This window comes from Rhinolophus hipposideros, assembly GCF_964194185.1.
Source record: "Rhinolophus hipposideros genome assembly, chromosome: X".
NCBI lineage: Eukaryota > Metazoa > Chordata > Mammalia > Chiroptera > Rhinolophidae > Rhinolophus > Rhinolophus hipposideros.
In genome coordinates, this window is record NC_138046.1 from 37645778 (window position 1) to 37673736 (window position 27959).

The following is a 27959-nucleotide window of genomic DNA, read 5'->3' on the forward strand; positions in this document are numbered from 1 at the left end:
ATGGTGTATGATCTTTTTAATGTATTGCTGAATTCTGTTCGCTAATATTTTGTTGAGAATTTTTGCATCTATGTTCATTAGAGATATCGGCCTGTAGTTTTCTTTTTTTGTGGTGTCTTTGTCTGCTTTTGGGATCAGGGTGATAGTGGCTTCGTAAAAAGTGTTTGGGAGTCTTCCTTCCTTCTGGATTTTTTGGAAGAGCTTGAGGAGAATAGGTGAAAACTCTTTTTTGAACCTTTTGAAAAATTCACCTGTAAAGCCATCTGGTCCAGGGCTTTTGTTTCTTGGGAGATTATTGATTACTGATTCAATTTCCCTGGTGGTAATCAGACTGTTCAGGCTTTCTGTTTCTTCTTGAGTTAGCCATGGAAGGTTGTGCGCCTCTAGGAAATTGTCCATTTCTTCCAGATTGTCAAATTTGTTGGCATATAGTTGCTCATACTAATTTCTTAAAATTTTTTGTATTTCTGTGGTGTCTGTTGTCACTTCTCCTCTTTCATTTCTGATTTTATTAATTTGGGTCCTCTCTCTCCTTTTTTTAATGAGTCTGGCTAAAGGTTTGTCAATTTTGTTTATCTTCTCTAAGAACCAGCTCTTGGATTCATTGATCTTTTGTATTGTTTTTCTGGTTTCTATTTCATTTATTTCTGCTGTGATCCTTATTATCTCCTTCCTTGTGCTCCCTTTGGGCTTATTTTGCTGTTCTTTTTCCAGATCCCTTAAGTGTGAAGATAAACTGTTAATTAGTGATGTTTCTTGTTTTTTAGGTAGGCCTGCAGTGCTATGAACTTCCCTCTTAGGACTGCTTTCGCAGCATCCCATAGATTTTGGGTCGTCGTGTTCTCATTCTCATTTGTCTCAAGATATCTTTTGATTTCTTCTTTGAGCTGCTGCTTTACTCATTCATTATTTAGTAACATGTTATTCAGCTTCCATGAATTAGTGTGTCTTCCTGGTTTTTTTTCCCTGTAGTTCATTTCTAATTTCATAGCACTGTGGTCAGAGAAGACAATTGGTATGATTTCAATTTTCTTAAATTTATCAAGGCTTGTTTTGTGTCCTAACATATGATCTATGTTGGAAAATGTTTCATGTGCACCTGAGAAGAACGTGTATTCTGCAGCATTGGGATGAAATGCTCTGAAAATATCATTTAAATCCAACTGCTCCAAAGTATCATTTAAGGCTGTTTTTTCCATATTGATTTTCTGTCTGGAGGACCTGTCCCTTGTTGTCAGAGGTGTGTTGAAGTCTCCTACTATGATACTGTTGCTGTTGATCTCTGTCTTTATGTCCATCAGTACCTGTTTTATATATTTAGGTCCTCCTATGTTAGGTGCATAGATGTTTACTAGGGTTATGTCCTCTTGTCAGATTGATCCCTGTATTATTATATAGTGCCCATCTTTGTCTTTTAATATGTTCTTCATTTTAAAGTCTATTTTGTCAGATATAAGTATTGCAACTCCAGCTTTTTTTTTGCTTCCATTTGCATGAAATATGTTACTCCATCCCTTCACTTTCAGCCTGTGTGTCTTTTGATCTGAAATGAGTCTCTTGTATACAGCATACACAAGGGTCTTGCTTCCTTATCCACTCAGCCACCCTACGTCTCTTGATTGGAGCATTTAATCCGTTTACATTTAAAGTGATTATTGATAGGTACATAGTTATTGCCGTTTTTAAATTAGTAGTAAATTGTTTTCATCTTTTTTCTATTTACAGAAGTCCTTTTAGTATTTCTTGCAATGCTGGCTTGGTTGTAAGAAATTCTTTCAGTTTGTTCTTTTCTGGGAAGCTCTTTATCTCTCCATCAACTTTAAATGATAGCGTTGCTGGATAAAGCAATCTAGGTTGTAGGCCTTTGTGTTCCATCACTTTGAGTATCTCCTGCCACTCTCTCCTGGCCTTCAAAGTTTCTGTACAAAAGTCATTTGATAGCCTTATGGGAGTTCCCTTGTACGTAACCTTCTGCCTTTCTCTTGCTGCTTTTAAGATTCTCTCTTTGTCTTTAAGGTTTGTTATTTTAACTATAATGTGTCTTGGTGTGGGCCTGTTTGGGTTTATCCTGGTTGGAACTCTCTGCACTTCCTGGGCTTGTATGTTGGTTTCCTTCATCAGGTTAGGGAAGTTTTCAGACATTATTACCTCAAATATGTTCTCAATCCCTTGCTTCCTCTCTTCGCCTTCTGGTATTCCTATGATGTGCATGTTGTTGCGCTTGATGTTATCCCAGAGGTCTCTTAACCCATCTTCATTGTTTTTTATTCTTTTTTCTTTCTGTTTTTCAGTTTGGATGATCTCTGCTAACTTGTCTTCTAAGTCGCTGATTCGATCCTCTGCTTCATCTAACCTGCTGGTCATTCCTTCAAGTGAGTTCTTAATTTCGGTAATTGTGTTCTTTAGTTCTAGCTGGTTGTTTGTTAAGATTTCTACATCCTTTTTTAGTTCTAACTGGTTGTTCTTTATGATTTCTATATCCTTCTTTATGTCTTCTCTAAGCTCCTTAAACATTCTTATCACCAGTGTTCTGAACTCTGTCACTGACAGGTTGGTTACCTCTGCTTCATTTGGTTCCAGTTGTGGAGGTTTCTTCTGTTCTTTTATTTGGGACATGTTTCTTTGTCTCCCCATTCTGACTGACTCTCTGTGTTTGCTTTGATGTAGTAGGAAGATCCCCTAGAGCTCTTAGTTCTTGCTGGGTTATCTTATGTAGTATGTGTCCTTTATATTTGACTTGGACTACTTCGTTCTTCTCCTCTGCATGTGCTGCACAGGTGGTTCGTGTGTTTAGTATATTGTCCTGTTCAAGAAGAACTTTAATTGCTTTTTGCTTGTGAGTAGGTGGGTTTAACTCCTAGGCTGTCTAGTTGTGAAACTTGGCTCTGCCCACTGCAGGGTGTTCTGCTGGGTGAGGGTTGGCCACTTAAATGAGGTTTGGCCTCTATGGGCTCTTGTGCCTTCAGAGGATTCCCTGTGGGTGTGTGACTTGTTTGTCAAACCCAGTAGTACTCTGGTTTGGTCCAGCGTTGGCTTCTGGATGTGTTGAATCTTGTGCCTCTTAAGCTGGGCCCTGTTAGGGCAATTTCAGCACAAATCAAGTTACCAAGTACAACAACAACAACAACAACAAACAAAACAAATCAAGTACATTCACATGTAAAATACAACCGACAATCCCCACTCAACATAGGCAAATATATCAAAGAAATAAAGGGAGAACAAAGCAAATCACACAAGCAGAAGAAAAGAAAAAGGAACACCAAGCAAAGCAAAAGAGAAAGCAGAACCAGTCTTGGCTTAAGCCCACCAAGTAATCTCCAGGTTGTCCTCCGGTGTGCCAAAGAGTTCCCTGCCTATTGCGCAGGCAGCGCTCGTCACCTGGTGCCCAGAGTGAATTTGGGAGTGTAGATTTAAATGCGAGGGGCTGAGGGGTCTGGATGACAGTTTTCAGAGAGACCGTGCAGTTTCTGTCCTTTCCTGCAGAAATGCACGCTGAGAGTAGCTCCACCAGCCCTGTGCCCAGTACTCCTGAGTCTTCGGGCCCTCCTTCCGTTGGTGTGTGGGAGGGGGCGGGCGGGAGATCTCTGAGCTGCTGAAAACTGGGATCTGCGTCTGCCGCTTTCTGCTGAACTCAGGGAGTGCTTCCGTGGTTGCCCTTGCCCCGCCCCAGGCCAGTCAGAGAAGGTGGGGGCTGGGGATGGAGGGGTGTTCTCTCTCCCAGGCTATCCACATCACACTCCTCCCGCAGGCCCGAAAAGGTGGTGGCTGGGGGTGTGGGAGTCTCCTCTCTGTAGTCCAGGGAAAATCCCCTCCTCCCAGCCTCTTCCAAAGGTCAGAGCTGGCTGCCAATCTTCCCAGCGCCTGAGCACAGACGCCCCTCTGTAATCTGACACTACTCCTCAGTTCAGGGTTCAGTTTAAGTCTCTGCAAGGGCGGGCGGAGGATTCGAAAAGCGTGGCCAGAGGCCCAGGTGTGGCGTCTGAGTTCTTTGTCTGCCCTAGGGCCCACGAGCTGACCCCCCTGCGGGAGCGATCAGCTGTGGGACTCAGGGAAAGAGCCCACCTCCTGGACCCTGCGCTGTCCGCTGCACCGTTGGCTCTCCGTGGGACTCTAGAGCCCGGGGTGCTGCCTGCCACTGCTGCTGTGGGCACGCTGCAGAGCCGAGGCTCTACCGTGGGAGGTGGGGAGAGCGCTGCACGTTTCCTCTTGCCCTCCTCGCTCCTCCCCTGCTTGCCCAACTAGCGCACCCCAAAGCAAACCTTCCACGAGTCTCCGCTTCGTCGTGATTTTCGCGCAGCGGTCGTCGTCTGGCCTGGGCTCTTTCACGAGTCTGCGCTCCGTCCTGGGCGCCGCGGCGGGGGTCGCCGGCCTGCCGTGGACGGGGGAGTGTGCTTCCACTTCGCTGTCCTGCCTCCTCCCCTGCTCACAATCAGCGCCCACCTTCAGATAATTCCTCCACGAGTCTCCCCGCTGTTCTGCGTGATGAGCAAAGAGTTGTTTGATGGATTTTATGTCCCGTTTGTAATAAGATCCGGAGGAGAACTCAGAAAATGTGCCCCGCTGCCGCCATTCCTTCTCTTATCTTTTTTGAGGGAGGAGGGAGAACTCTGTAAACATAATTTTAGCATGCAGATGTTTGTATACCCATTTTGTCTTGATTAGTAGTGCAACTCGTATTCTTGTCATAGGGCTTTGACCAGCTTCGACTTGAAGGCTTGCTTTGTGATGTGACCCTGATGCCAGGTGACACAGATGATGCCTTCCCTGTGCATAGAGTCATGATGGCCTCTGCTAGTGATTATTTCAAGGCTATGTTCACAGGTAGGGTGCCTTTTCAACTCTGCATCCATGTTTAAACAATATGAAAAGTACATGTTTAAATCTTTTTATTTCTAAAGTGAATTCAGTTCTTCTTGTCTACGTCTTTACAAGAAGAAACAGTTCAAAAGGAATATACACCTAGTAAGTGTGGTTGTGGGTGGTGCTTTTTAAACTTGGGATGTGCACAGCTTTTCTTGATACATATCTGAATGAACCATCAGAGACTCTGGGTCCCACTACTACAATCTTTAATTCATCAAAAGATACAAAGTGACAGGACAATATTTTGGAAGCACTTGCATCATATAGACCTCCATTAGTATAGAGCTATTCCTTTTCAAGTATTCTGTTTTAATTGTAAAATATACACAAGCCTGACTCTGACATGAATAGTTACACAGAATAAGTTATCCTTGATTTTATTGTATCTAATTAGCAGAAGTGAGTTCGACCTTGATTAGATTATCCACCTTCATTTAATTGAATGTCTTTTTATTTAAGGTGGAATGAAAGAACAAGATTTAATGTGCATTAAGCTTCATGGTGTGAGCAAAGTCGGTTTAAGGAAAATTATTGATTTCATTTATACTGCAAAGCTTTCTCTTAATATGGACAACCTTCAAGACATACTGGAAGCTGCCAGTTTTCTACAGATTCTGCCAATTTTGGACTTCTGCAAAGTATTTCTCATATCTGGGGTAAGATATTTTCGTCTTCAAATCTTTCCTGCAGTAGACTCTGATGTCGCCTCTTTAGAATAGACTCATGAGTCTATTGTGTAGAAATGTGAAACTTTGGTCATTAGAGAGAGTTGTCCCGTCTGATAGTGTGTGGTCTGGTAGCAAACTGAGAGGATAACAGTACAGGTGCATATTTACAAAACAGAATCATTTAAGAAAAACCTGTGTAATCAAATGACATCAGACAATAAGTGTTTGATAACAATATATATCTTAACCTTTTTGATAGTATCATATATTTTAATCTGGTTGTATTCACCTTAATGATTTTATACAAGCAGCCTTAACTGGAATTCTGTGGAAACGTAATTGGAGCTTCTAGAAGTCTTTTCAAATAGGCTCAGTAATTCTTTTTCTTCCTTTAAATATGAGGGCTAGGTCTTGAAAAGAACTAATACCTATGTGTAAACCTTTAAGGATAAAAGTTTGAGTCCATAAAAACACATCACCCACTGAATCATTTTATCCTTCTTTAATAGATAAGAGAGAGCACATAAAACTACCAATGAATAAACTATTTAGCAGTCACCAATTCCTGAAGACATTGCTTTATTTTAGTTGAGAAACTTAAATTTTTCTTCTAGGAAATGAAATGTTTTGGTTGCAAAGAAATGTTGCTAAGATTTCTAGAGCTTCTAGAGCTTGTTTTTGTGATTGAAAATTGTGACAATAGTAAATTTTGATATATTTTCTAATTTATTATATTAGTGGATAATACATTTTTCTATAATTTGCCTTAACACATACCAATTTTAATATTGGTAAATAATTGCTGTTAAGCCTTTTAATTGCGTTTACTAAACATGGAGCTTCATTTTTAAAACCCTAAGTTTCAAGAGAACATATCCTTAATGATTTTATTAATAAGCTATTCCTTATCTTATAAAGTCAGCCAACAGTTAATGTAAGTGGACTATTGAAAGTGTGTTTTATTTGCTTATTTCAATTTTAAAGTACTCAGGCTGCTGGCTCATAATTACTTACAAACTTTTAAACTAACTTCTGTTTTTGAGGGTTTTATGGCAGCATGGTATTATATGGTTGACTGGTATTGTCTTCTCCATTGCGCAAGTAGCCCAAGTGAAGTTTATGTCCCATAATACTGCTGGCTGTCACTACTGAATCTGAGCACTAAACTTAATTTTAGTTTAATCATACAAGGCCCTTCCACTCAAGAGCTGTAAGTATCTTTTCTCTAGTTTTGCACCATTGACATCATATAACAACTTCAGTTCAAGAAAAAAATAAATGTATTAAATGTATTTTTTAAAAATGTATCAGTCTTATAATTAACTTCGTAATAACACTTGATGCTTACACATCTAGACTCTCAACATTGCTTTACACTGATCCTAGCAACATATAGTCATCCTGAGCCAAACTAGGGAGTGTCATGATTTATTTGGAATGAATCATTAACCTCCAAATCATTTATTTGGAAGTCACATTACTAACCTGTGCTCTTTCCAATGCAAAAGTTTAGTTCTTACAACTTTACATATTGGTTGTGGTCAGTTCCTTGAAAGAAAAGGACCAAACTAGATACATAAAGCACAATTTATGAAAAGTTATAAAAGTACACAATTGTCAAAATAACTGTATTAGAAAATAATTTTGTTCTAGATAACTCTATATGAGCAAGTTTATTTAAAGATGATATCACAGTAATTTTCCAATATTGACAAATTTCTTGTAATTAGAATGTTGGTTCCTTAACCTATTCGAAGCATTTATTGTAACTCTCCATTTTAACCATTTGGAAATATCTTTGTTTTTAATAAACAGTATTGTCTTACAAATTATATTCTTTTTTTAAAATTATATTCTTCATTCCTAGCGTCCTCTGCAGAAATACCAAAACTCATTTCTAATGGAGAAGAGGCTTGTCCCTGGCAAAGCTTCCCTGTGGTATAGTTTACTATCTTTCTTGGCTTTAGGATGTTCTTGCCTATGTGCTTTGAGGAAACATCTTTATTCTGAGCACCATTCTATTATTCTTATCCTGCTTGCTGAGAATATGTGTGATTTTATTGTAGAAATTTTCCCTCTCAGAATGCATGATAATTTTTGAGAATAGTTACTAGATTATTAGTTTAAGGATTGTTTAACATCCAATTTTACCTTTATCTTTCTTTTGTGCATTCCATTTATTAGTTAAACGTGCAACCTAATTCTATTTATTTCCCCTTTCCGGTTAGCCATCAAGTGATTCAGGAAAAAAAGTAGCCCTGGGTGCCTTTTCTTTCTTTCTTTTTTTTTAATTTATTGGGGTGACAATTGTTAGTGAAATTACATAGATTTCAGGTGTACAATTCTGTATTACATCATCTATAAATCTCACTGTGTGTTCACCACCCAGAGTCAGTTCTCCTTCCATCACCATACATTTGATCCACCTTACCCTCGTCTCCCACCACCACCCCCACTTACACTCTGGTAACCACTAAACTATTGTCTGTGTCTATGAGTTCTTGTTTCTCATTTGTTTGTCTTGTTCTTTTGTTGTTTTTGGTTTATATACCACATATCAGTGAAATCATAGGGTTCTCTGCTTTTTCTGTCTGACTTATTTTGCTTAGCATTATACTCTCAAGATCCATCCATGTTGTCACAAATGTTCCTATATCATCTTTTCTTACCGCTGAATAGTATTCCATTGTGCATATATACCACAACTTCTTTATCCATTCATCTATCGAAGGACATTTTCGTTGTTCCCATGTCTTGGCCACCGTAAACAAAGCTGCATTGAACATTGGAGCACACGTGTCTTTATGTATAAATGTTTTCAAATTTTTGGGGTAGATACCCAGGAAAGGGATTGCTGGGTCATATGGTAATTCTATTTGTAATTTTTTGAGGAACCTCCACTCTGCCTTCCATAGTGGCTGCACCAGTCTGCATTCCCACCAACAGTGGATGAGGGTTCCTTTTTCTCCACAACCTCTCCAACACGTGTGACTATTTGTCTTGTTGATGACAGCCATTCTGACTGGGGTGAGGTGATACCTCATTGTGGTTTTTATTTGCATTTCTCCTATGATTAGTGATATTGAGCATTTTTTCATATGTCTATTGGCCATTTGTATGTCTTATTTGGAGAAATTTCTATTCAGGTTCTATGCCTATTATTTTTTTTTTGAAGAGTAAATTAATTTTATTGACTGATGAAAAACTAAAGTGATAAGAAGTATGGATAGTAAACAACAATCACTGAGTTCTGCTGGAATTCTCTTTTTTCTTCTTTTCACTTTAAGCCAAAAGGACAAAAAAACCATAGACTGTTAGTGAGCTAATCGTTTTAAGTATTTCTCCAACAAAAACTGCATAGTTTAGCAGTTGCACAGCATTAAATATGTACATTTTTGCAAAACCCTGAAAGTTTTAATTTTTGTGTTGACCTCAAAGGCTAATGGAATCACCTACACTGGTCGTATTCAGAGTTTCTTTTCCCTTTTCTGCCACCCTGATATTTGGCTAATTCTGCTTGTAATACTTTCACTTTAGATCTTTCTTGTTCTAATGCAGCATGAAGTGAAGTCACCTGTATAGTTAGCTCATTCTTGATACTCTGTGATTCATCAACTTGCAGAAGTATTTCTGCTTTATCTTTCATTTCACCTTCCTGAAGCATTTTCAATAACTGTGCATTTCTTGCCTTTACTTCTTTATATTTTGCCTCCCACTGAGTAATCACGTTTTTCAGCTTCTGGATTTCAGCATCTTTCCTTTCAAGTTCCAACTTTAGTCTTTCAATTCTTCCATTTTTCAGAACTACTTCCTCTGTCTTTTTACTAATGTGATCTTCAGATTGAAAATCTTTTAGTGATACTGTGAGAGGTTTGTCTTTTCCCTGATGATTCTTTCTTTTATCTTTTTTATTCATCACCTTTGACTGAGCTGAAGCATTTTCAACATTTTCATACTCCTTTTTGTGTTCTTCATATTCTAATTTACTTAGCAACAATGCCTTCTCAAGATCCGCTTCAAACATTTCAGATGTCAGCTGTTCATCTCTTTGTCTCCATTCTTGCCAATTTTCTTCTCGCGAATCCTTCTGTACTGGGTTTGGTAACGAAAGCTCATGCTGGGCGTTACAAATGGCATGGGAAGATTTCTGGGGGATTTTCTTAAAAGCAAGATTCCTGAGCTCATTTGCTTCACTTTGTTGCTGTTCCTTTTTTTTTCTTCTTTTCTCTCTCTTTTTCTCATTTGTAGTTGATTTGCTTGTTTGAGACTTTCCAGTATTCTGACCTTTGCCTTTTCCAGGCTCAGAATCGGAACCACTGCCACTATCCACTTGCAATAGGGCAAAGCGAGAAGCAGTAGTGGGAACAGAACTAAGAACTGCTGAGGCCATTGCAAAGGCTTTTCTTTTAAAATACTTCTATCGAGAATAATTCATTTAAAAAAACGGCATCAAATGAAATGGCACTGAGCATCAGTGATTTAATACCTCATTCATGAATGCGAGCCAAATCTCACCCCGAGGCTGTTACCCGATGCTCCAAAACTTCCTCGCACAAAGTACAGAGAGCAAGAAACCGGGCTGGGCGAGACCGAACTCGAGCCAAGAAGCGGCTACAGACCCGAGCCTCCGGGCCGCCGGCTCGGCCCTCCTTTCCCTCTTCCCCCGCCGCCGCCGCCGCTCCTGCGGCTCCCTGGGCGGCCGCACTAGGCGTTGGGTCTGGGCTGGGTCAAGGGGCAGGGGTGGGCTCGCGCCCGCCTGGGGTCGCGCGGCGGCCCCGCGAGCGGGCAGGCACTAACGGGCCCCGGGGCGCCGGGCCAGGCGAACCGCGGCCGGGAGCGCGGCGGCAGGCTGCCTATGCCTATTTTTTAATTGTACTGTTTTTGTTGTTGAGTTGTATGAGTTCCTTATATATTTTGGATATTTGCCCCATATCGGAGATATTGTTTGCAAAAATCTTCTCTCATTCAGTTGGTTGCCTTTTTTTTGTCAATAGTTTCTTTCCCTGTGCAGAAGATTTTAGTTTGATATAGTCCCATTCATTATTTTAGCTTTTACTTCCCTTGCCTTTGGGATCAAATTCATAAATGCTCTTTGAAACCAAAGTATATAAGTTCAGTACCTATGTTTTTTTCTATGCATTTTATTGTTTAACCTCCTACGTTTCTGGTCTTTGATCCACTTTGAGTTAATTCTGGTACATGGTGACAGACAGGAGTCTAGTTTCATTCTTTTGCACAAGGCTATCCATTTCTCCCAGCGCCATTATTGAACAGGATGTCTTTTGTCCGTTGCATGTTTTTGTCTCCTTTCTCAAAAATTATCTCTATATATGTGGGTTTATTTCTGTGTTCTCAATTATATTCCATTGGTCAGTATGTTTCTTTTCCTGCCAATATCGTACTGTTTTGATATTGTTGCCCTGTAGTACAATCTGAAGTCAGGGAGTGTGAAACCTCCAGCATTGTTCTTTTTTCCTTAGGATTGATTTGGCTATTTGGGTTCCATACAAATCTGATGAATTTTTGTTCTGATTTTTTTTAAAATAGAATGCCCTTGGGATTTTGATGTCAATTGCATCAAATCTGTATATTGCTTTAGGTAATATGGCCATTTTAACTATTTTGATTCTTCCAATCCATGAAAATGGAATGTCTTCCCATTTCTTTGTGTCTTCTTCAATTTCTTTTAAAATGTCTTATGGTTTTAAGCATATAGATCTTTCACATTCTTGATTAAGATTATTCCTAAGTATTTATTTTTTTGTTGATATTGCAAAAGGAATTTTTTTATTGTTTTTTCTGAGATGTCATTGTTACTATATAGAAATCAGATGGACTTTTCTATGTTGATTTTGTAGCCAGCAACTTTACTGTGTTCGTGGATTCTTTCTAATATCTTTTTGGTAGAGTCCTTAGGGTTTTCTATATATAGCATCATGTCATCTGCAAAGAGTGATAATTCAACTTCTTCATTCCCAATTTGGATGACTTTTATTTCTTTCTCTTGCCTGATTGCTCTGGCGAGGACTTCCAACACTATGTAGAAAAGCAGAAGTGATAGGGGACAGTGCTGTTGTGCACCTGAATGTAGAACTAAGGGCTTCAAGTTTTCACTGTTAATTATGTGAGTAGCTGAGGGCTTGTCATATATGGCCTTTATTATGTTAAGGTGTTTTCCTTCTACACCTATTTTATTAAGTGTTTTAATCATGAATGGATGTTGTATCTTGTCAAATGCCTTTTCTGCATCAATTGACAATAATCGTGATTTTTGTCCTTTATTTTGTTTATGTGATGTATCACATTGATGGATTTGCATATGTTGAACTATACTTGTGCCCCTGAGATGAACCCCACTTGGTAGTGATGAATACCATTTGTAATGTATTGCTGCATTCGATTTGCTAGAATTTTGTTTAGGATATTTACATTTGAATTCATCAGAGATATTGGTCTGTAGTTCTCTTTCTTTCTGTTGTCTTTACCAGGTTTTGGTATCAGGGTAATGTTGGCCTCATAAAATGAGTAAGGGAGTACTGTCTCATCTTCAAATTTTGGAAGAGTATGAGCAGGATTGGTATTAGATCCTCTTTGATCGTTTGGAAGAATTAACTACTGAAGCCATCTGCTCCCGAACTTTTGCTTTTGGGAAGTTTTGGATGAGAGATTCAATATCTTTACTGCTGATTGGACTGTTTAGATTTTCCAGTTCTTCGTGGTTCAGCCCAGGAAGGCTATATGTTTCTAAGAATTTGTCCATTTCTTCTAGGTTATTGAATTTGGTGGCATATACTCCTTCATAGTATTCTTGCATGATCCTTTCTATTTCTGTGACGTCTGTGATAACTTCCCCTTTTTCATTTCCGATATTGTTTACTCGTGTCTTTTCCCTTTTCATCTCAGTGAGCCTAGCCAAGGGTTTGTCAATTCAGTTATTTTTTTTGAATTTATTGGGGTGACAATTGTTAGTGAAATTACATAGATTTCAGGTGTACAATTCTATATTACATCATCTATAAATCCCATTGTGTGTTCACCACCCAGAATCAGTTCTCCTTCCATCACCATATATTTGATCCCCCTTACCCTCATCTTCCTCCCCCAAACCCTCTTACCCTCTGGTAACCACTAAACTATTGTCTGTGTCTATGAGTTTTTGTTCCTCATTTGTTTGTCTTCTTCTTTTGTTGTTTTTGGTTTATATACCACATATCAGTAAAATCATATGGCTCTCAGCTTTTTCTGTCTGACTTATTTTGCTTAGCATTGTACTCGCAAGTTCCATCCATGTTGTCACAAATGTTCCTATATCATCTTTTCTTACCAACGAATAGTATTCCATTGTGTATATATACCACAATTCTTTATCCATTCATCTATCGAAGGACATTTTGGTTGTTCCCATGTCTTAGCCACCGTAAACAAAGCTGCAATGAACATTGGAGCACAAGTGTCTTTATGGATAAATGTTTTCAAATATTTGGGGTAGATACCCAGGAGAGGGATTGCTGGGTCATATGGTAATTCCATTCGTAATTTTTGAGGAACCTCCACATTGCCTTTCATAACGGCTGCCCCATTCTGCATTCCCACCAACAGTGAATGAGGGTTCCTTTTTCTCCATAGCCTCTCCAACACTTGTTACTATTTGTGTTGATGATGAAAGCCATTCTTTCTGGGGTGAGGTGATATCTCATTGTCATTTTTATTTGCTTTTCTCTGATGATTAGTGATGTTGAGCATTTTTTCATATGTCTATTTGCCATTTTTATGTCCTCTTTGGAGAAATGTCTCTTCAGATCCTCTGCCCATTTTTCATTGGGTTGTTTGTTTTTTTGTTTTTGAACGTCATGAGTTCCTTGTATAGTTTGGATATTAGCCCCTTTTTGGAGGCACTGTTTGCAAAAATCTTCTCCCATTCAGTTGATTGCCTCTTTATTTTGTCCATGGTTTCTTTTGCTGTGCAGACGATTTTAAGTTTCATATAGTCCCATTCCTTTATTTTAGCTTTTACTTCCATTGCCTTTGGAGTAAAATTCATAAAATGCCCTTTGAACCCAAGGTCCATAAGTTTAGTACCTATGTTTTCTTCTATGCACTTTCTTGTGTCAGGTCTTATGCTTAAGTCTTTGATCCATTTTGAATTAATTTTGGTACATGGTGACGGATAGCAGTCCAGTTTCATTATTTTGCTATCCAATTCTCCCAGCACCATTTATTGAAGATGCTATCTTTCCTCCATTGTATGTTTTTAGCTTCTTTGTCAAAAATTATCTGAGCATATTCATGTGGTTTTATTTCTGGGTTCTCAGTACTATTCCATTGGTCTATGTGTCTGTTTTTCTGCCAATACCATGCTGTTTTGACTATTGTAGCCCTGTAGCACAAGCTAAAGTCAGGGAGTACGATACCTCCAGTATAGTTCTTTTTTTTTTTTAATATTGCTTTGGCTATTCGGGCTCCTTTGTGGTTCCAAACAAATCTGATGATTTTTTGTTCTATTTCTTTAAAAAATGCCATTGGGATTTTGATGGAGATTGCATTAATTCTGTATATTGCTTTGGGTAATGTGGCCATTTTAACTATGTTGATTCTTCCAATCCATCAGCATAGAATATCTTTCCATTTCTTTGTGTCTTCTTCAATTTCTTTCAAAAATGTCTGATTGTTTTCAGCATATAGGTCCTTCACATCCTTGGTTAAGTTTATTCCTAGGTATTTTATTCTTTTTGCTGCAATTGCAAAGGGAATTGATTTTTGTATTTGTTTTTCTGAGGTTTCATTGTTAGTATGTAGGATTGCAATGGACTTTTGTATGTTGATTTTGTAGCCAGCAACTTTACTGTATTCGTTGATTGATTCTAACAGCTTTTTGGTGGAGTCTTTAGGGTTTTCTATATATAGCGTCATGTCATCTACAAAGAGTTATAATTTAACTTCTTCAATCCCAATTCGGATGCCTTTTATTTCTTTCTCTTGCCTGATTGCTCTGGGAAGGACTTCCAACACTATGTTGAAAAGCAGAGGTGATAGGGGACAGCCCTGTAGTGTTCCTGAACATAAAGCAAAGGGCTTCAGTTTCTCACCATTAATTATGAAATTAGCTGAAGACTTGTCATATATGGCCTTTATTATGTTGAGGTATTTTCCTTCTATACCTATTTTATTAAGTGTTTTAATCATAAATGGATGTAGGGAAAAAAAATGGTGGCGTGAGGTGAGCCTCTGTAACGCTCCCCTGAAATTTACAACGAATCGGACAACAATTACTCCACAAAGGACTCCTTGCACAGCAGACAGGCAAGACGAAGAGGCCGACTACTGAATTCACCTCCAGGTGGGTGAATCGCGCGAGCGGGGGAGGAGGGAGAGGAGAAGTGCGAAGACGGAGCCGCGCGGGCGCAGGACACAGACCTAGCTCAGTGCTTGGAGCCTGCTGCTCCCGGATCTTCCGCAGCTGCGGGAGAGGGAAGGACTCCGACTGCTAGGGCTCCGCTTACGGCCCACAGGGCTGAAGGGGCAGCATACAAAACCGCTGAACACAACGCTCGCTCACGGCAGACCTCGGAGCAAAGACTGAGGGAAGAGGGCTGAAATCAATGGTTTAAGCCCTCACTGCCGAGCGGAGAACGAAAGCCTTAGGCACGGAGACTAGCCGCCCCCTCCCTACCCTCCCTGAGCTCGCCTCGCCCCCACCTGCCCGGTGCTAGAAGCGATAAAGTAGCAGTGTCGGATCAAAGTACAGAATATTTGCTGCTCTGAGAACTGTGGACCGCAGACACAGATTCGCAGCTCAACTAGTTCCGGCAAAGGGGAGGGAGCTGTGGAAGCAGGACTGGCTGTGGTGGTGTACGCCGCCATTGCTCTGGGCCACATCTCACAACTCACCCCGCCTCTGGCCCCACCTATCTGGGCAGATCCCTGCAGGAGTAAACAGAACTGCTGAAACAAACGGGCTCTGAATCTGGTGCAGAAAGAGCTTTGGAATTCCAAAAGCTCTTCGCATACCTATCAACCTGTTGCAGAAGCCACTCCTGTAGATGTCTAGGAAGAGAAATAGTAAATCAGTGATTGCCATGAATAACCAAGGCAACAAGATAGCTCAGAAAGAAAGTGAAAAGTCTCCAGAAAAGGAACTTAGAGATATGGACCTTTGTGATTTAAATGACAGAGAATTCAAGATCGCAATTCTGAAAAAACTGAACGAGATGCAAGAAAACACAGAAAGGCAGTTTAATGAACTCAGAAACACAATCAGAGAACACCATGAGCATTTTACAAAAGAGATTGAAATATTGAAAAAGAACCAAATAGAATTTCTGGAGATTAAGAACTCAATAGAAGAAATTAACAATAAAATATCCAGCTTAGGTAGTAGAGTTGACCAGATGGAGGAAAGAATCAGTGACATCGAAGATAGGAACCTGGAATTTACACAGAGGGAAGAAGAAAGAGACTTGAGACTTAAAAGAAATGAAAGAACTCTACAAGAACTTTCTGACTCCATCAGAAAGAGCAATATAAGAATAATGGGCATACCAGAAGGAGAAGAAAGAGGAAAGGGAACAGAGAATATATTCAAACAAATTGTCAATGAGAACTTACCAAACTTGTGGACAGAACTGGATCCTCGAATCCAAGAAGCAAATAGAACACCTAATTACCTCAATCCCAACAGGCCTTCACCAAGGCACATTGTATTGAAGCTGTCTAAAATCAATGACAAAGAAAGAATCCTCAAGGCAGCCAGGGAAAAGAAGACGGTAACTTACAAAGGAAAGCCCATTAGATTATCATCAGATTTTTCAGCAGAAACTCTACAAGCTAGGAGGGAATGGAACCAAATATTCAAACTATTGAAAGAGAGAAATCATGAGCCAAGAATAATATATCCAGCAAAGATCTCCTTTAGATATAAAGGAGGAATAAAGACCTTTCCAGACATCCAGAAGCAGAGGGAATTTTCTAATACACGACCTGCACTACAAGAAATACTAAAGGAGGCTATTAGACCACCATCAACAGGGACAACTTGTGGCAACCGAAACATAAAAAGGGGGAGCGTAAAGGCCTGAACTGGAATATGGGAATAGAGAAAGTAAGCGTACTGAAGAAACTGGAATACTCTAAATATCAAACTTTCTTTTACATAAACTCAAGGGTAACCACTCAAAAAACATCCAAATCTGAAATATATACTGTAATAAAAGAAGAAACAGAGGGAAACATCATAGAATACCACCACACAGAAATAACAGACAACAACAAAAAGGCAAAGAAACAATGGAGACACAGCCTTACCAGAAAACTAAAGATAGAATAACAGGAAATCCTCACATATCAATAATCACCCTAAATGTAAATGGACTGAACTCACCAATAAAGAGACACAGAGTAGCAGATTGGATCAAAAAACTAAACCCAAACATATGCTGCCTACAAGAGACACATATCAGCTACAAGGCCAAGCACAGACTCAAAGTGAAAGGGTGGAAATTGACACTCCAAACAAATGGTACCCAGAGAAAATCAGGTGTAGCCATAATGATTTCCGATGAAACACTTCAGGGTGAAAAAGATAACAAAAGACAAAGATGGACATTTCATAATGGTAAAGGGGACTATACAACAAGAAGACATAACAGTCATCAATATTTATGCCTCCAATCAGGGAGCACCGAAATATACCAAGCAACTACTAACAGAACTAAAGGGAGAAATTGACCAAAACACAATGATACTAGGGGACTTAAATACATCATTGACAGCTATGGATAGATCATCCAAACAGAAGATAAATAACGAAATCGCAGCCCTAAATGACACATTAGATGAATTGCACATAATTGACATATATAGAGCACTTCATCCTAAAACATTAGACTATACATTCTTTTCTAGTGTACATGGAACATTCTCAAGGATAGACCATATATTGGGACACAAAATCAGCCTCAGCAAATATAAGAAGATTGAAATCATACCAAGCATATTCTCTGATCACAAAGCTTTGAAATTGGATATCAACTGCAGAAAGAAAGCAGGAAAAAACACAAATACATGGAGATTAAACAACATACTTTTAAAGAACGAATGGGTCAAAGAAGAAATTAGAGGAGAGCTGAAAAGATACATAGAAACAAATGACAATGAAAATACATCCTACCAAAATTTTTGGGATGCCGCGAAAGCAGTTTTAAGAGGGAAATTTATATCATTACAGGCCTATCTCAAGAAATAAGAAAAATCCCAAATAAATAACCTCATGTTACACCTTAAAAAACTAGAAAAAGAAGAACAAGCGAAACCCAAGGTCAGCAGAAGAAAGGAAATAACAAAAATCAGAGCAGAACTAAATGAAATAGAGAACAAAAAGACAATAGAAAAAATTAATGTGACAAAAAGCTGGTTCTTTGAAAAGATTAACAAAATCGACAAACCCTTGGCTAGACTCACTAAGATAAAAAGAGAGAAGACACTAATTAACAAAATCAGAAATGAAAAAGGGGAAGTTATCACGGACACCACAGAAATACAAAGGATTATCCAAGAATACTATGAAGGACTATATGCCACCAAATTTAATAACTTAGAAGAAATGGACAAGTTCTTAGAAACATATAGCCTTCCAAGGCTGAATCATGAAGAGCTGGAAAATCTTAAAAGGCCGATCACCAGTAACGAAATTGAATCAGTCATCAAAAACCTTCCCAAAATCAAAAGTCCTGGACCAGATGGCTTTACCAGTGAATTCTACCAAACCTTCAAAGAGGATCTAATACCAATCCTACTCAAACTCTTCCAAAAAATTGAAGAAGAGTCAGTACTCCCTAACTCATTTTATGAGGCCAACATTATCCTGATACCAAAACCTGGTAAGGACAACACAAAAAAAGAAAACTACAGACCTATATCTCTGATGAATACAGATGCTAAAATCCTAAACAAAATTCTAGCAAATCGAATACAACAATGCATTAAAAAGATTATTCATCACGACCAAGTGGGGTTCATCCCCGGTGCACAAGGATGGTTCAACATTCGCAAATCCATCAATGTGATACATCACATAAACAAAATAAAGGACAAAAATCATATGATTCTATCAATTGATGCAGAAAAAGCATTTGATAAGATACAACATCCATTTATGATTAAAACACTTACTAAAATTGGTATAGAAGGAAAATACCTCAACATAATAAAGGCCATATACGACAAGCCCTCAGCTAACCTTATAATTAATGGTGAAAAGCTGAAGCCCTTTGCTCTACGTTCAGGAACACGACAAGGTTGTCCCCTATCACCTCTGCTTTTCAACATAGTGTTGGAAGTCCTCGCCAGAGCTATCAGGCAAGAGAAAGAAATAAAAGGCATCCAAATTGGGAATGAAGAAGTTAAATTGTCACTCTTTGCAGATGACATGATGCTATAGATAGAAAACCCTAAAGACTCCACCAAAAAGCTATTAGAAACAATCCATGAATACAGTAAAGTTGCTGGCTACAAAATCAACGTACAAAAGTCCATTGCTTTCCTATATACCAACAATGAAATCTCAGAAAAAGAGATAGAAAAAACAATTCCTTTTGCAATTGCAGCAAAAAGAATAAAATACCTAGGAATAAACTTAACCAAGGATGTGAAGGATTTATATGCTGAAATCTATAAGACATTTTTGAAAGAAATTGAAGAAGACACAAAGAAATGGAAAGACATTCCATGCTCATGGATTGGAAGAATCAACATAGTTAAAATGGCCATATTACCCAAAGCCATATACAGATTTAATGCAATCCCCATTAAAATCCCAATGGCATTTTTTAAAGAAATAGAACAAAAAATCATCAGATTTGTTTGGAACCACAAAAGACCCCGAATAGCCAAAGCAATATTAAAAAAAAAAGAACAATACTGGAGGTATCACACTCCCTGATTTTTCCTTGTACTACAGGGCTACAATAATCAAAACAGCTTGGTATTGGCGGAAAAACAGACACATAGACCAATGGAATAGAATTGAGAACCCAGAAATAAAACCACATAAATATGGACAGATAATTTTTGACAAAGAAGCTAAAAACATACAATGGAGGAAAGACAGCCTCTTCAATAAATGGTGCTGGCAGAATTGGGTAGCTACGTGCAAAAGAATGAAACTGGACTGCTATCTCTCATCATGTACCAAAATTAATTCAAAATGGATCAAAAACTTAAGCATAAGACCTGACATAATAAACTGCATTGAAAAAAACAAAGGTACTAAACGTATGGATCTTGGGTTCAAAGAGCATTTTATGAATTTGACTCCAAAGGCAATGGAAGTAAAAACTGAAATAAACAAATGGGATTATATGAACCTGAAAAGCTTCTGCACAGCAAAAGAAACTATTGACAAAATAATGAGGCAACCAATTGAATGGGAGAAGATTTTCGCAAACAGTTCCTCTGATAAGGGGCTAATATCCAAAATATACAAGGAACTCATGAAACTCAACAACAAAAAAACAAACAACCCAATTGAAAAATGGACAGAGGACCTGAAGAGACATTTCTCCAAAGAGGATATACAAATGGCAAATAGACATATGAAAAAATGCTCAACATCGCTAATCATCAGAGAAATGCAAATGAAAACCACAATGAGATATCACCTCACCCCAGTCAAAATGGCTTTCATCAACAAACAAATAGTAACAAGTGTTGGAGAGGCTGTGGAGAAAAAGGAACTCTCATACACTGTTGGTGGGAATGCAGACTGGTGCAGCCGCTATGGAAAGCAGTGTGGAGGTTCCTCAAGAAATTACGAATAGAATTACCATATGACCCAGCAATCGCTCTTCTGGGTATCTACCCCAAAAATATAAAAGCATTTCTCTATAGAGACACGTGTACGCCAATGTTCATTGCAGCTTTGTTTACGGTGGCCAAGACATGGAAACAACCAAAATGTCCTTCGATAGATGAATGGATAAAGAAGTTGTGGTACATATACACAATGGAATACTATTCGGCGTTAAGGAAAGATGATATAGGAGCATTTGTGACAACATGGATGGATCTCGAGAGAATAATGCTAAGTGAAATAAGTCAGACAGAAAAAGCAGAGAACCCTATGATTTCACTGATATGTGGTATATAAACCAAAAAGAACAAGACAAACAAATGAGAAACAAAAACTCATAGACACAGACAGTAATTTAGTGGTTACCAGAGGGTAAGGGGGTCGGGGGTGGGTGATGAGGGTAAAGGGGATCAAATATATGGTGATGGAAGGAGAACTGACTCTGGGTGGTGAACACACAATGGGATTTATAGACGATGTAGTACAGAATTGTACACCTGAAATCTAAGTAAATTTACTATCAATTGTCACCCCAATAAAATTAATAAAAAAAATATAGTAAATAATAAATGGATGTTGTATCTTGTCAAATGCTTTTTCTGCATCAATTGATGTAATCATATGATTTTGACCTTCATTTTGTTTATGTGATGTATCATATTGATGGATTTGCGTATGTAGAACCATCCTTGTGCCCTGGGGATGAACGCCTCATGGTCGTGATGAATAATCTTTTAAATGCATTGTTGTATTCGATTTGCTAGAATTTTGTTTATGATTGTTGCATCAGTATTCATCAGAGATATTAGTCTGTAGTTTTCTTTTTATGTGTTTTCCTTGCCAGGTTTTGGTATCAGGGTAATGTTGGCCTCATAAAATGAGTTAGCGCATACTGTATCTTCTCAATTGTTTGGAAGAGTTTGAGCCAGATTGGTATTAGAACTTGTTTCAAGGTTTGGTAGATTACACTAGTGAAGCCATCTGGTCCCAGACTTTTCCTATTGGGAAGGTTTTGGATGACTGATTTAATTTAGTTGGTGATCGGTCTGTTTAGATTTTCCAGTTGTTCATGGTTTAGCCTTAAAAGTCTATGTTTTTAATAACTTGTCCATTTCTTCTAGGTTATTGAATTTGGTGCGATGGAGTCCTTCATAGTATTCTTGCATGATCCTTTGTATTTCTATGGTGTCTATGGGAAGTGATGACTTCGCCTTTTTCATTTCTGATTTTGTTAATTAATGTCTTCTTTTTTTTTGTATTTTTTTTAAATTAATTTTATTGGGGTGACAATTGTTAGTAAATTTACATAGATTTCAGGTGTACAATTCTGTATTACATCGTCTATAAATCCGATTGTGTGTTCACCACCCAGAGTCAGTTCTCCTTCCATCACCATATATTTGATCCCCTTTACCCTCATCACCCACCCCCCACCCCCTTACCCTCTGGTAACCACTAAATTACTGTCTGTGTCTATGAGTTTTTGTTTCTCATTTGTTTGTCTTGTTCTTTTTGGTTTATATACCACATATCAGTGAAATCATAGGGTTCTCTGCTTTTTCTGTCTGACTTGTTTCACTTAGCATTATTCTCTCGAGATCCATCCATGTTGTCACAAATGTTCCTATATCATCTTTCCTTAACGCCGAATAGTATTCCATTGTGTATATGTACCACAACTTCTTTATCCATTCATCTATCGAAGGACATTTTGGTTGTTTCCATGTCTTGGCCACCGTAAACAAAGCTGCAATGAACATTGGCGTACACGTGTCTCTATAGAGAAATGCTTTTATATTTTTGGGGTAGATACCCATGAGAGCGATTGCTGGGTCATATGGTAATTCTATTCGTAATTTCTTGAGGAACCTCCACACTGCCTTCCATAGCGGCTGCACCAGTCTGCATTCCCACCAACAGTGTATGAGAGTTCCTTTTTCTCCACAGCCTCTCCAACACTTGTTACTATTTGTTTTGTTGATGAAAGCCATTCTGACTGGGGTGAGGTGATATCTCATTGTGGTTTTCATTTGCATTTCTCTGATGATTAGCGATGTTGAGCATTTTTTCATATGTCTATTTGCCATTTGTATATCCTCTTTGGAGAAATGTCTCTTCAGGTCCTCTGTCCATTTTTCAATTGGGTTGTTTGTTTTTTTGTTGTTGAGTTTCATGAGTTCCTTGTATATTTTGGATATTAGCCCCTTATCAGAGGAACTGTTTGCGAAAATCTTCTCCCATTCAGTTGGTTGCCTCATTATTTTGTCAATAGTTTCTTTTGCTGTGCAGAAGCTTTTCAGTTTCATATAATCCCATTTGTTTATTTTAGTTTTTACTTCCATTGCCTTTGGAGTCAAATTCATAAAATGCTCTTTGAACCCAAGGTCCATAAGTTTAGTACCTATGTTTCCTTCGATGCAGTTTATTGTGTCAGGTCTTATGCTTAAGTCTTTGATCCATTTTGAATTAATTTTGGTACATGGTGACAGATAGCAGTCCAGTTTCATTCTTTTGCACGTAGCTATCCAATTCTCCCAGCACCATTTATTGAAGATGCTATCTTTCCTCCATTGTATGTTTTTAGCTTCTTTGTCAAAAATTATCTGAGCATATTCATGTGGTTTTATTTCTGGGTTCTCAGTACTATTCCATTGGTCTATGTGTCTGTTTTTCTGCCAATACCATGCTGTTTTGACTATTGTAGCCCTGTAGCACAAGCTAAAGTCAGGGAGTACGATACCTGCAGTATAGTTCTTTTTTTTTTTTTTTAATATTGCTTTGGCTATTCGGGCTCCTTTGTGGTTCCAAACAAATCTGATGATTTTTTGTTCTATTTCTTTAAAAAATGCCATTGGGATTTTGATGGAGATTGCATTAATTCTGTATATTGCTTTGGGTAATGTGGCCATTTTAACTATGTTGATTCTTCCAATCCATCAGCATAGAATATCTTTCCATTTCTTTGTGTCTTCTTCAATTTCTTTCAAAAATGTCTGATTGTTTTCAGCATATAGGTCCTTCACATCCTTGGTTAAGTTTATTCCTAGGTATTTTATTCTTTTTGCTGCAATTGCAAAGGGAATTGATTTTTGTATTTGTTTTTCTGAGGTTTCATTGTTAGTATGTAGGATTGCAATGGACTTTTGTATGTTGATTTTGTAGCCAGCAACTTTACTGTATTCGTTGATTGATTCTAACAGCTTTTTGGTGGAGTCTTTAGGGTTTTCTATATATAGCGTCATGTCATCTTCAAAGAGTGACAATTTAACTTCTTCATTCCCAATTTGGATGCCTTTTATTTCTTTCTCTTGCCTGATAGCTCTGGCGAGGACTTCCAACACTATGTTGAAAAGCAGAGGTGATAGGGGACAACCTTGTCGTGTTCCTGAACGTAGAGCAAAGGGCTTCAGCTTTTCACCATTAATTATGAGATTAGCTGAGGGCTTGTCGTATATGGCCTTTATTATGTTGAGGTATTTTCCTTCTATACCAATTTTAGTAAGTGTTTTAATCATAAATGGATGTTGTATCTTATCAAATGCTTTTTCTGCATCAATTGATAGAATCATATGATTTTTGTCCTTTATTTTGTTTATGTGATGTATCACATTGATGGATTTGCGAATGTTGAATCATCCTTGTGCCCCGGGGATGAACCCCACTTGGTCGTGATGAATAATCTTTTTAATGCATTGTTGTATTCGATTTGCTAGAATTTTGTTTAGGATTTTAGCATCTGTATTCATCAGAGATATAGGTCTGTAGTTTTCTTTTTTTGTGTTGTTCTTACCAGGTTTTGGTATCAGGGTAATGTTGGCCTCATAAAATGAGTTAGGGAGTACTGACTCTTCTTCAATTTTTTGGAAGAGTTTGAGCAGGATTGGTATTAGATCCTCTTTGAAGGTTTGGTAGAATTCACTGGTGAAGCCATCTGGTCCAGGACTTTTGATTTTGGGAAGGTTTTTGATGACTGATTCAATTTCCTTACTGGTGATCGGCCTGTTAAGATTTTCCAGTTCTTCATGATTCAGCCTTGGAAGGCTATATGTTTCTAAGAACTTGTCCATTTCTTCTAAGTTATTAAATTTGGTGGCATATAGTCCTTCATAGTATTCTTGGATAATCCTTTGTATTTCTGTGGTGTCCGTGATAACTTCCCCTTTTTCATTTCTGATTTTGTTAATTAGTGTCTTCTCTCTTTTTATCTTAGTGAGTCTAGCCAAGGGTTTGTCGATTTTGTTAATCTTTTCAAAGAACCAGCTTTTTGTCACATTAATTTTTTCTATTGTCTTTTTGTTCTCTATTTCATTTAGTTCTGCTCTGATTTTTGTTATTTCCTTTCTTCTGCTGACCTTGGGTTTCGCTTGTTCTTCTTTTTCTAGTTTTTTAAGGTGTAACATGAGATTATTTATTTGGGATTTTTCTTGTTTCTTGAGATAGGCCTGTAATGATATAAATTTCCCTCTTAAAACTGCTTTTACGGCATCCCAAAAATTTTGGTAGGATGTATTTTCATTGTCATTTGTTTTTATGTATCTTTTGAGCTCTCCTCTAATTTCTTTTTTGACCTAGTCTTTCTTTAAAAGAATGTTGTTTATTTTCCTTTTATTTATGTTTTCTCCTGCTGTCTTTTTGCAATTTATATCCAATTTCAAAGCCTTGTGATCAGAGAATGTGCTTGGTATGATTTCAATCTTCTTAAATTTGCTGTGGCTGATTTTATCCCAATATATGGTCTATCCTTGGGAATGTTCCATGTACAGTAGAAAAGAATGTATAGTCTGATGTTTTAGGATGAAGTGCTCTACATATGTAAATTATGTCCATTTCATCTAATGTGTCATTTTGGGCTGCGATTTCGTTATTTATCTTCTGTTTGGATGATCTATCCATAGCTGTCAATGATGTATTTAAGTCCCCTAGTATAATTGTGTTTTGGTCAATTTCTCCCTTGAGTTCTGTTAGTAGTTGCTTGGGATATTTCGGTGCTCCCTGATTGGGGGCATAAATATTGATGACTGTTATGTCTTCTTGTTGTATAGTCCCCTTTACCATTATGAAATGTCCATCTTTGTCTCTTGTTATCTTTTTCACCCTGAAGTCTGTTTCATCGGAAATCATTATGGCTACGCCTGATTTTCTCTGGGTACCATTTGCTTGGAGTGTCAATTTCCACCCTTTCACTTTGAATCTATGCTTGTCCTTGTAGCTGAGATGTGTCTCTTGTAGGCAGCATATGGTTGGGTTTAGTTTTTTGATCCAGTCTGCTACTCTGTGTCTCTTTATTGGTGAGTTCAGTCCATTTACATTTAGGGTGATTATTGATACATGAGGATTTCCTGTCATTCTGTTTTTAGTTTTCTGGTAAGGCTGTGTCTCCATTGTTTCTTTGCCTTTTTGTTGTTGTCTGTTATTTCTGTGTGGTGGTATTGTATGATGTTTCCCTCTGTTTCTTCTTTTATTACAGTATATATTTCAGATTTGGATGTTTTTTGAGTGGTTACCCTTGAGTTTATGTAAAAGAAAGTTTGATATTTAGAGTATTCCAGTTTCTTCAGTACGCTTACTTTCTCTATTCCCATATTCCAGTTCAGGCCTTTACGCTCCCCCTTTTTATGTTTCGGTTGCCACAAGTTGTCCCTGTTGATGGTGGTCTAATAGCCTCCTTTAGTATTTCTTGTATTGCAGGTCGTGTATTAGAAAATTCCCTCAGCTTCTGGATGTCTGGAAAGGTCTTTATTCCTCCTTCATATCTAAAGGAGATATTTGCTGGATATATTATTCTTGGCTCATGATTTCTCTCTTTCAATAGTTTGAATATTTGGTTCCATTCCCTCCTAGCTTGTAGAGTTTCTGCTGAAAAATCTGATGATAATCTAATGGGCTTTCCTTTGTAAGTTACCGTCTTCTTTTCCCTGGCTGCCTTGAGGATTCTTTCTTTGTCATTGATTTTAGACAGCTTCAATACAATGTGCCTTGGTGAAGGCCTGTTTGGATTGAGGTAATTAGGTGTTCTATTTGCTTCTTGGATTCGAGGATCCAGTTCTGTCCACAAGTTTGGGAAGTTCTCATCGACGATTTGTTTGAATATATTCTCTGTTCCCTTCCCTCTTTCTTCTCCTTCTGGTATGCCCATTATTCTTATATTGCTCTCTCTGATGGAGTCAGAAAGTTCTTGTAGAGTTCTTTCATTTCTTTTAAGTCTCAAGTCTCTTTCTTCTTCCCTCTGTGTAAATTCCAGGTTCCTATCTTCGATGTCACTGATTCTTTCCTCCATCTGGTCAACTCTACTACCTAAGCTGGATATTTTATTGTTAATTTCTTCTATTGAGTTCTTAATCTCCAGAAATTCTATTTGGTTCTTTTTCAAGATTTCAATCTCTTTTGTAAAATGCTCATGGTGTTCTTTGATTGTGTTTCTGAGTTCATTGAACTGCCTTTCTGTGTTTTCTTGCATCTCGTTCAGTTTTTTCAGAATTGCGATCTTGAATTCTCTGTCATTTAAATCACAAAGGTCCATATCTCTAAGTTCCTTTTCTGGAGACTTTTCACTTTCTTTCTGAGCTATCTTGTTGCCTTGGTTATTCATGGCAATCACTGATTTACTATTTCTCTTCCTAGACATCTACAGGAGTGTCTTCTGCAACAGGTTGATAGGTATGCGAAGAGCTTTTGGAGTTCCAAAGCTCTTTCTGCACCAGATTCAGAGCCCGTTTGTTTCAGCAGTTCTGTTTACTCCTGCAGGGATCCGCCCAGATAGGTGGGGCCAGGGGCGGGGTGAGTTGTGAGAGGTGGCCCAGAGCAATGGCGGCAACCACCACCACAGCCAGTCCTGCTTCCACAGCTCCCTCCCCTTTGCCGGAACTAGTTGAGCTGCGAATCTGTGTCTGTGGTCCACAGTTCTCAGAGCAGCAAATATTCTGTCCTTTGATCCGACACTGCTACTTTATCGCTTCTAGCACCGGGCAGGTGGGGGCGGGGCGAGCTCTGGGAGGGTAGGGAGGGGGCGGCTAGTGTGCGTGCCTAAGGCTTCCGTTCTCCGCTCGGCAGTGAGTGCTTAAACCACGGATTTCAGCCCTCTTCCCTCAGTCTTTGCTCCGAGGTCTGCCGTGAGCGAGCGTTGGGTTCAGCGGTTTTGTATGCTGCCCCCTCAGCCCTGTGGGCCGTAAGCGGAGCCCTAGCAGTCCGAGTCCTTCCCTCTCCCGCAGTTGCGGAAGATCCGGGCGCAGCAAGCTCGGAGCACTGAGCTAGGTCTGTGTCCTGCGCCCGCGCGGCTCCGTCTCCGCACTTCTCCTCTCCCTCCTCCCCCGCTCGCGCGATTCACCCACCTGGAGGTGAATTCAGTAGTCGGCCTCTTCGTCTTGCCTGTCTGCTGTACAAGGAGTCCTTTGTGGAGTTATTGTTTTCCGATTCGTTGTAAATTCCAGGGGAGCGTTACAGAGCCTCACCTCACGCCGCCATTTTTTTTTGATCTTTAATTAATGTCTTCTTTCTTTTTATCTTAGTGAGTCTAGCCAAGGTTTGTCTATTTTGTTAATCTTTTGAAAGAAGCAGCTATTTGTCACATTAATTTTTTCTAT

The 27959-nt window shown here is 38.6% G+C and overlaps 2 protein-coding genes across 2 annotated transcripts in view; one reads left to right on the top strand and one right to left on the bottom strand.

The window, feature by feature from the left end:
* The window catches only part of KLHL13 (kelch like family member 13), a gene marked incomplete at its 3' end in the record, with an annotated part of 62303 nt that overhangs the window by 8441 nt on the left and 25903 nt on the right, over positions 1-27959 (top strand). Inside the window, exons 2-3 of the mRNA XM_081043003.1 lie at positions 4692-4824; positions 5326-5522. Coding sequence (XP_080899129.1) covers positions 4692-4824; positions 5326-5522 — 330 coding nt within the window. The remainder of the gene's footprint in view (positions 1-4691; positions 4825-5325; positions 5523-27959) is intronic.
* LOC308495397 (G kinase-anchoring protein 1-like) lies at positions 8741-10103 on the bottom strand. Its single transcript, XM_081043537.1, has one exon. The coding sequence runs from the start codon at positions 9922-9924 to the stop codon at positions 8983-8985; it is 942 nt and encodes a 313-aa protein (XP_080899663.1). The 5' UTR covers positions 9925-10103; the 3' UTR covers positions 8741-8982.

What these genes read in the sequence shown, in the direction of transcription:
- LOC308495397 (XM_081043537.1), bottom strand. Translation starts at nt 9,924, where the DNA reads ATGGCCTCAGCAGTTCTTAGTTCTGTTCCCACTACTGCTTCTCGCTTT.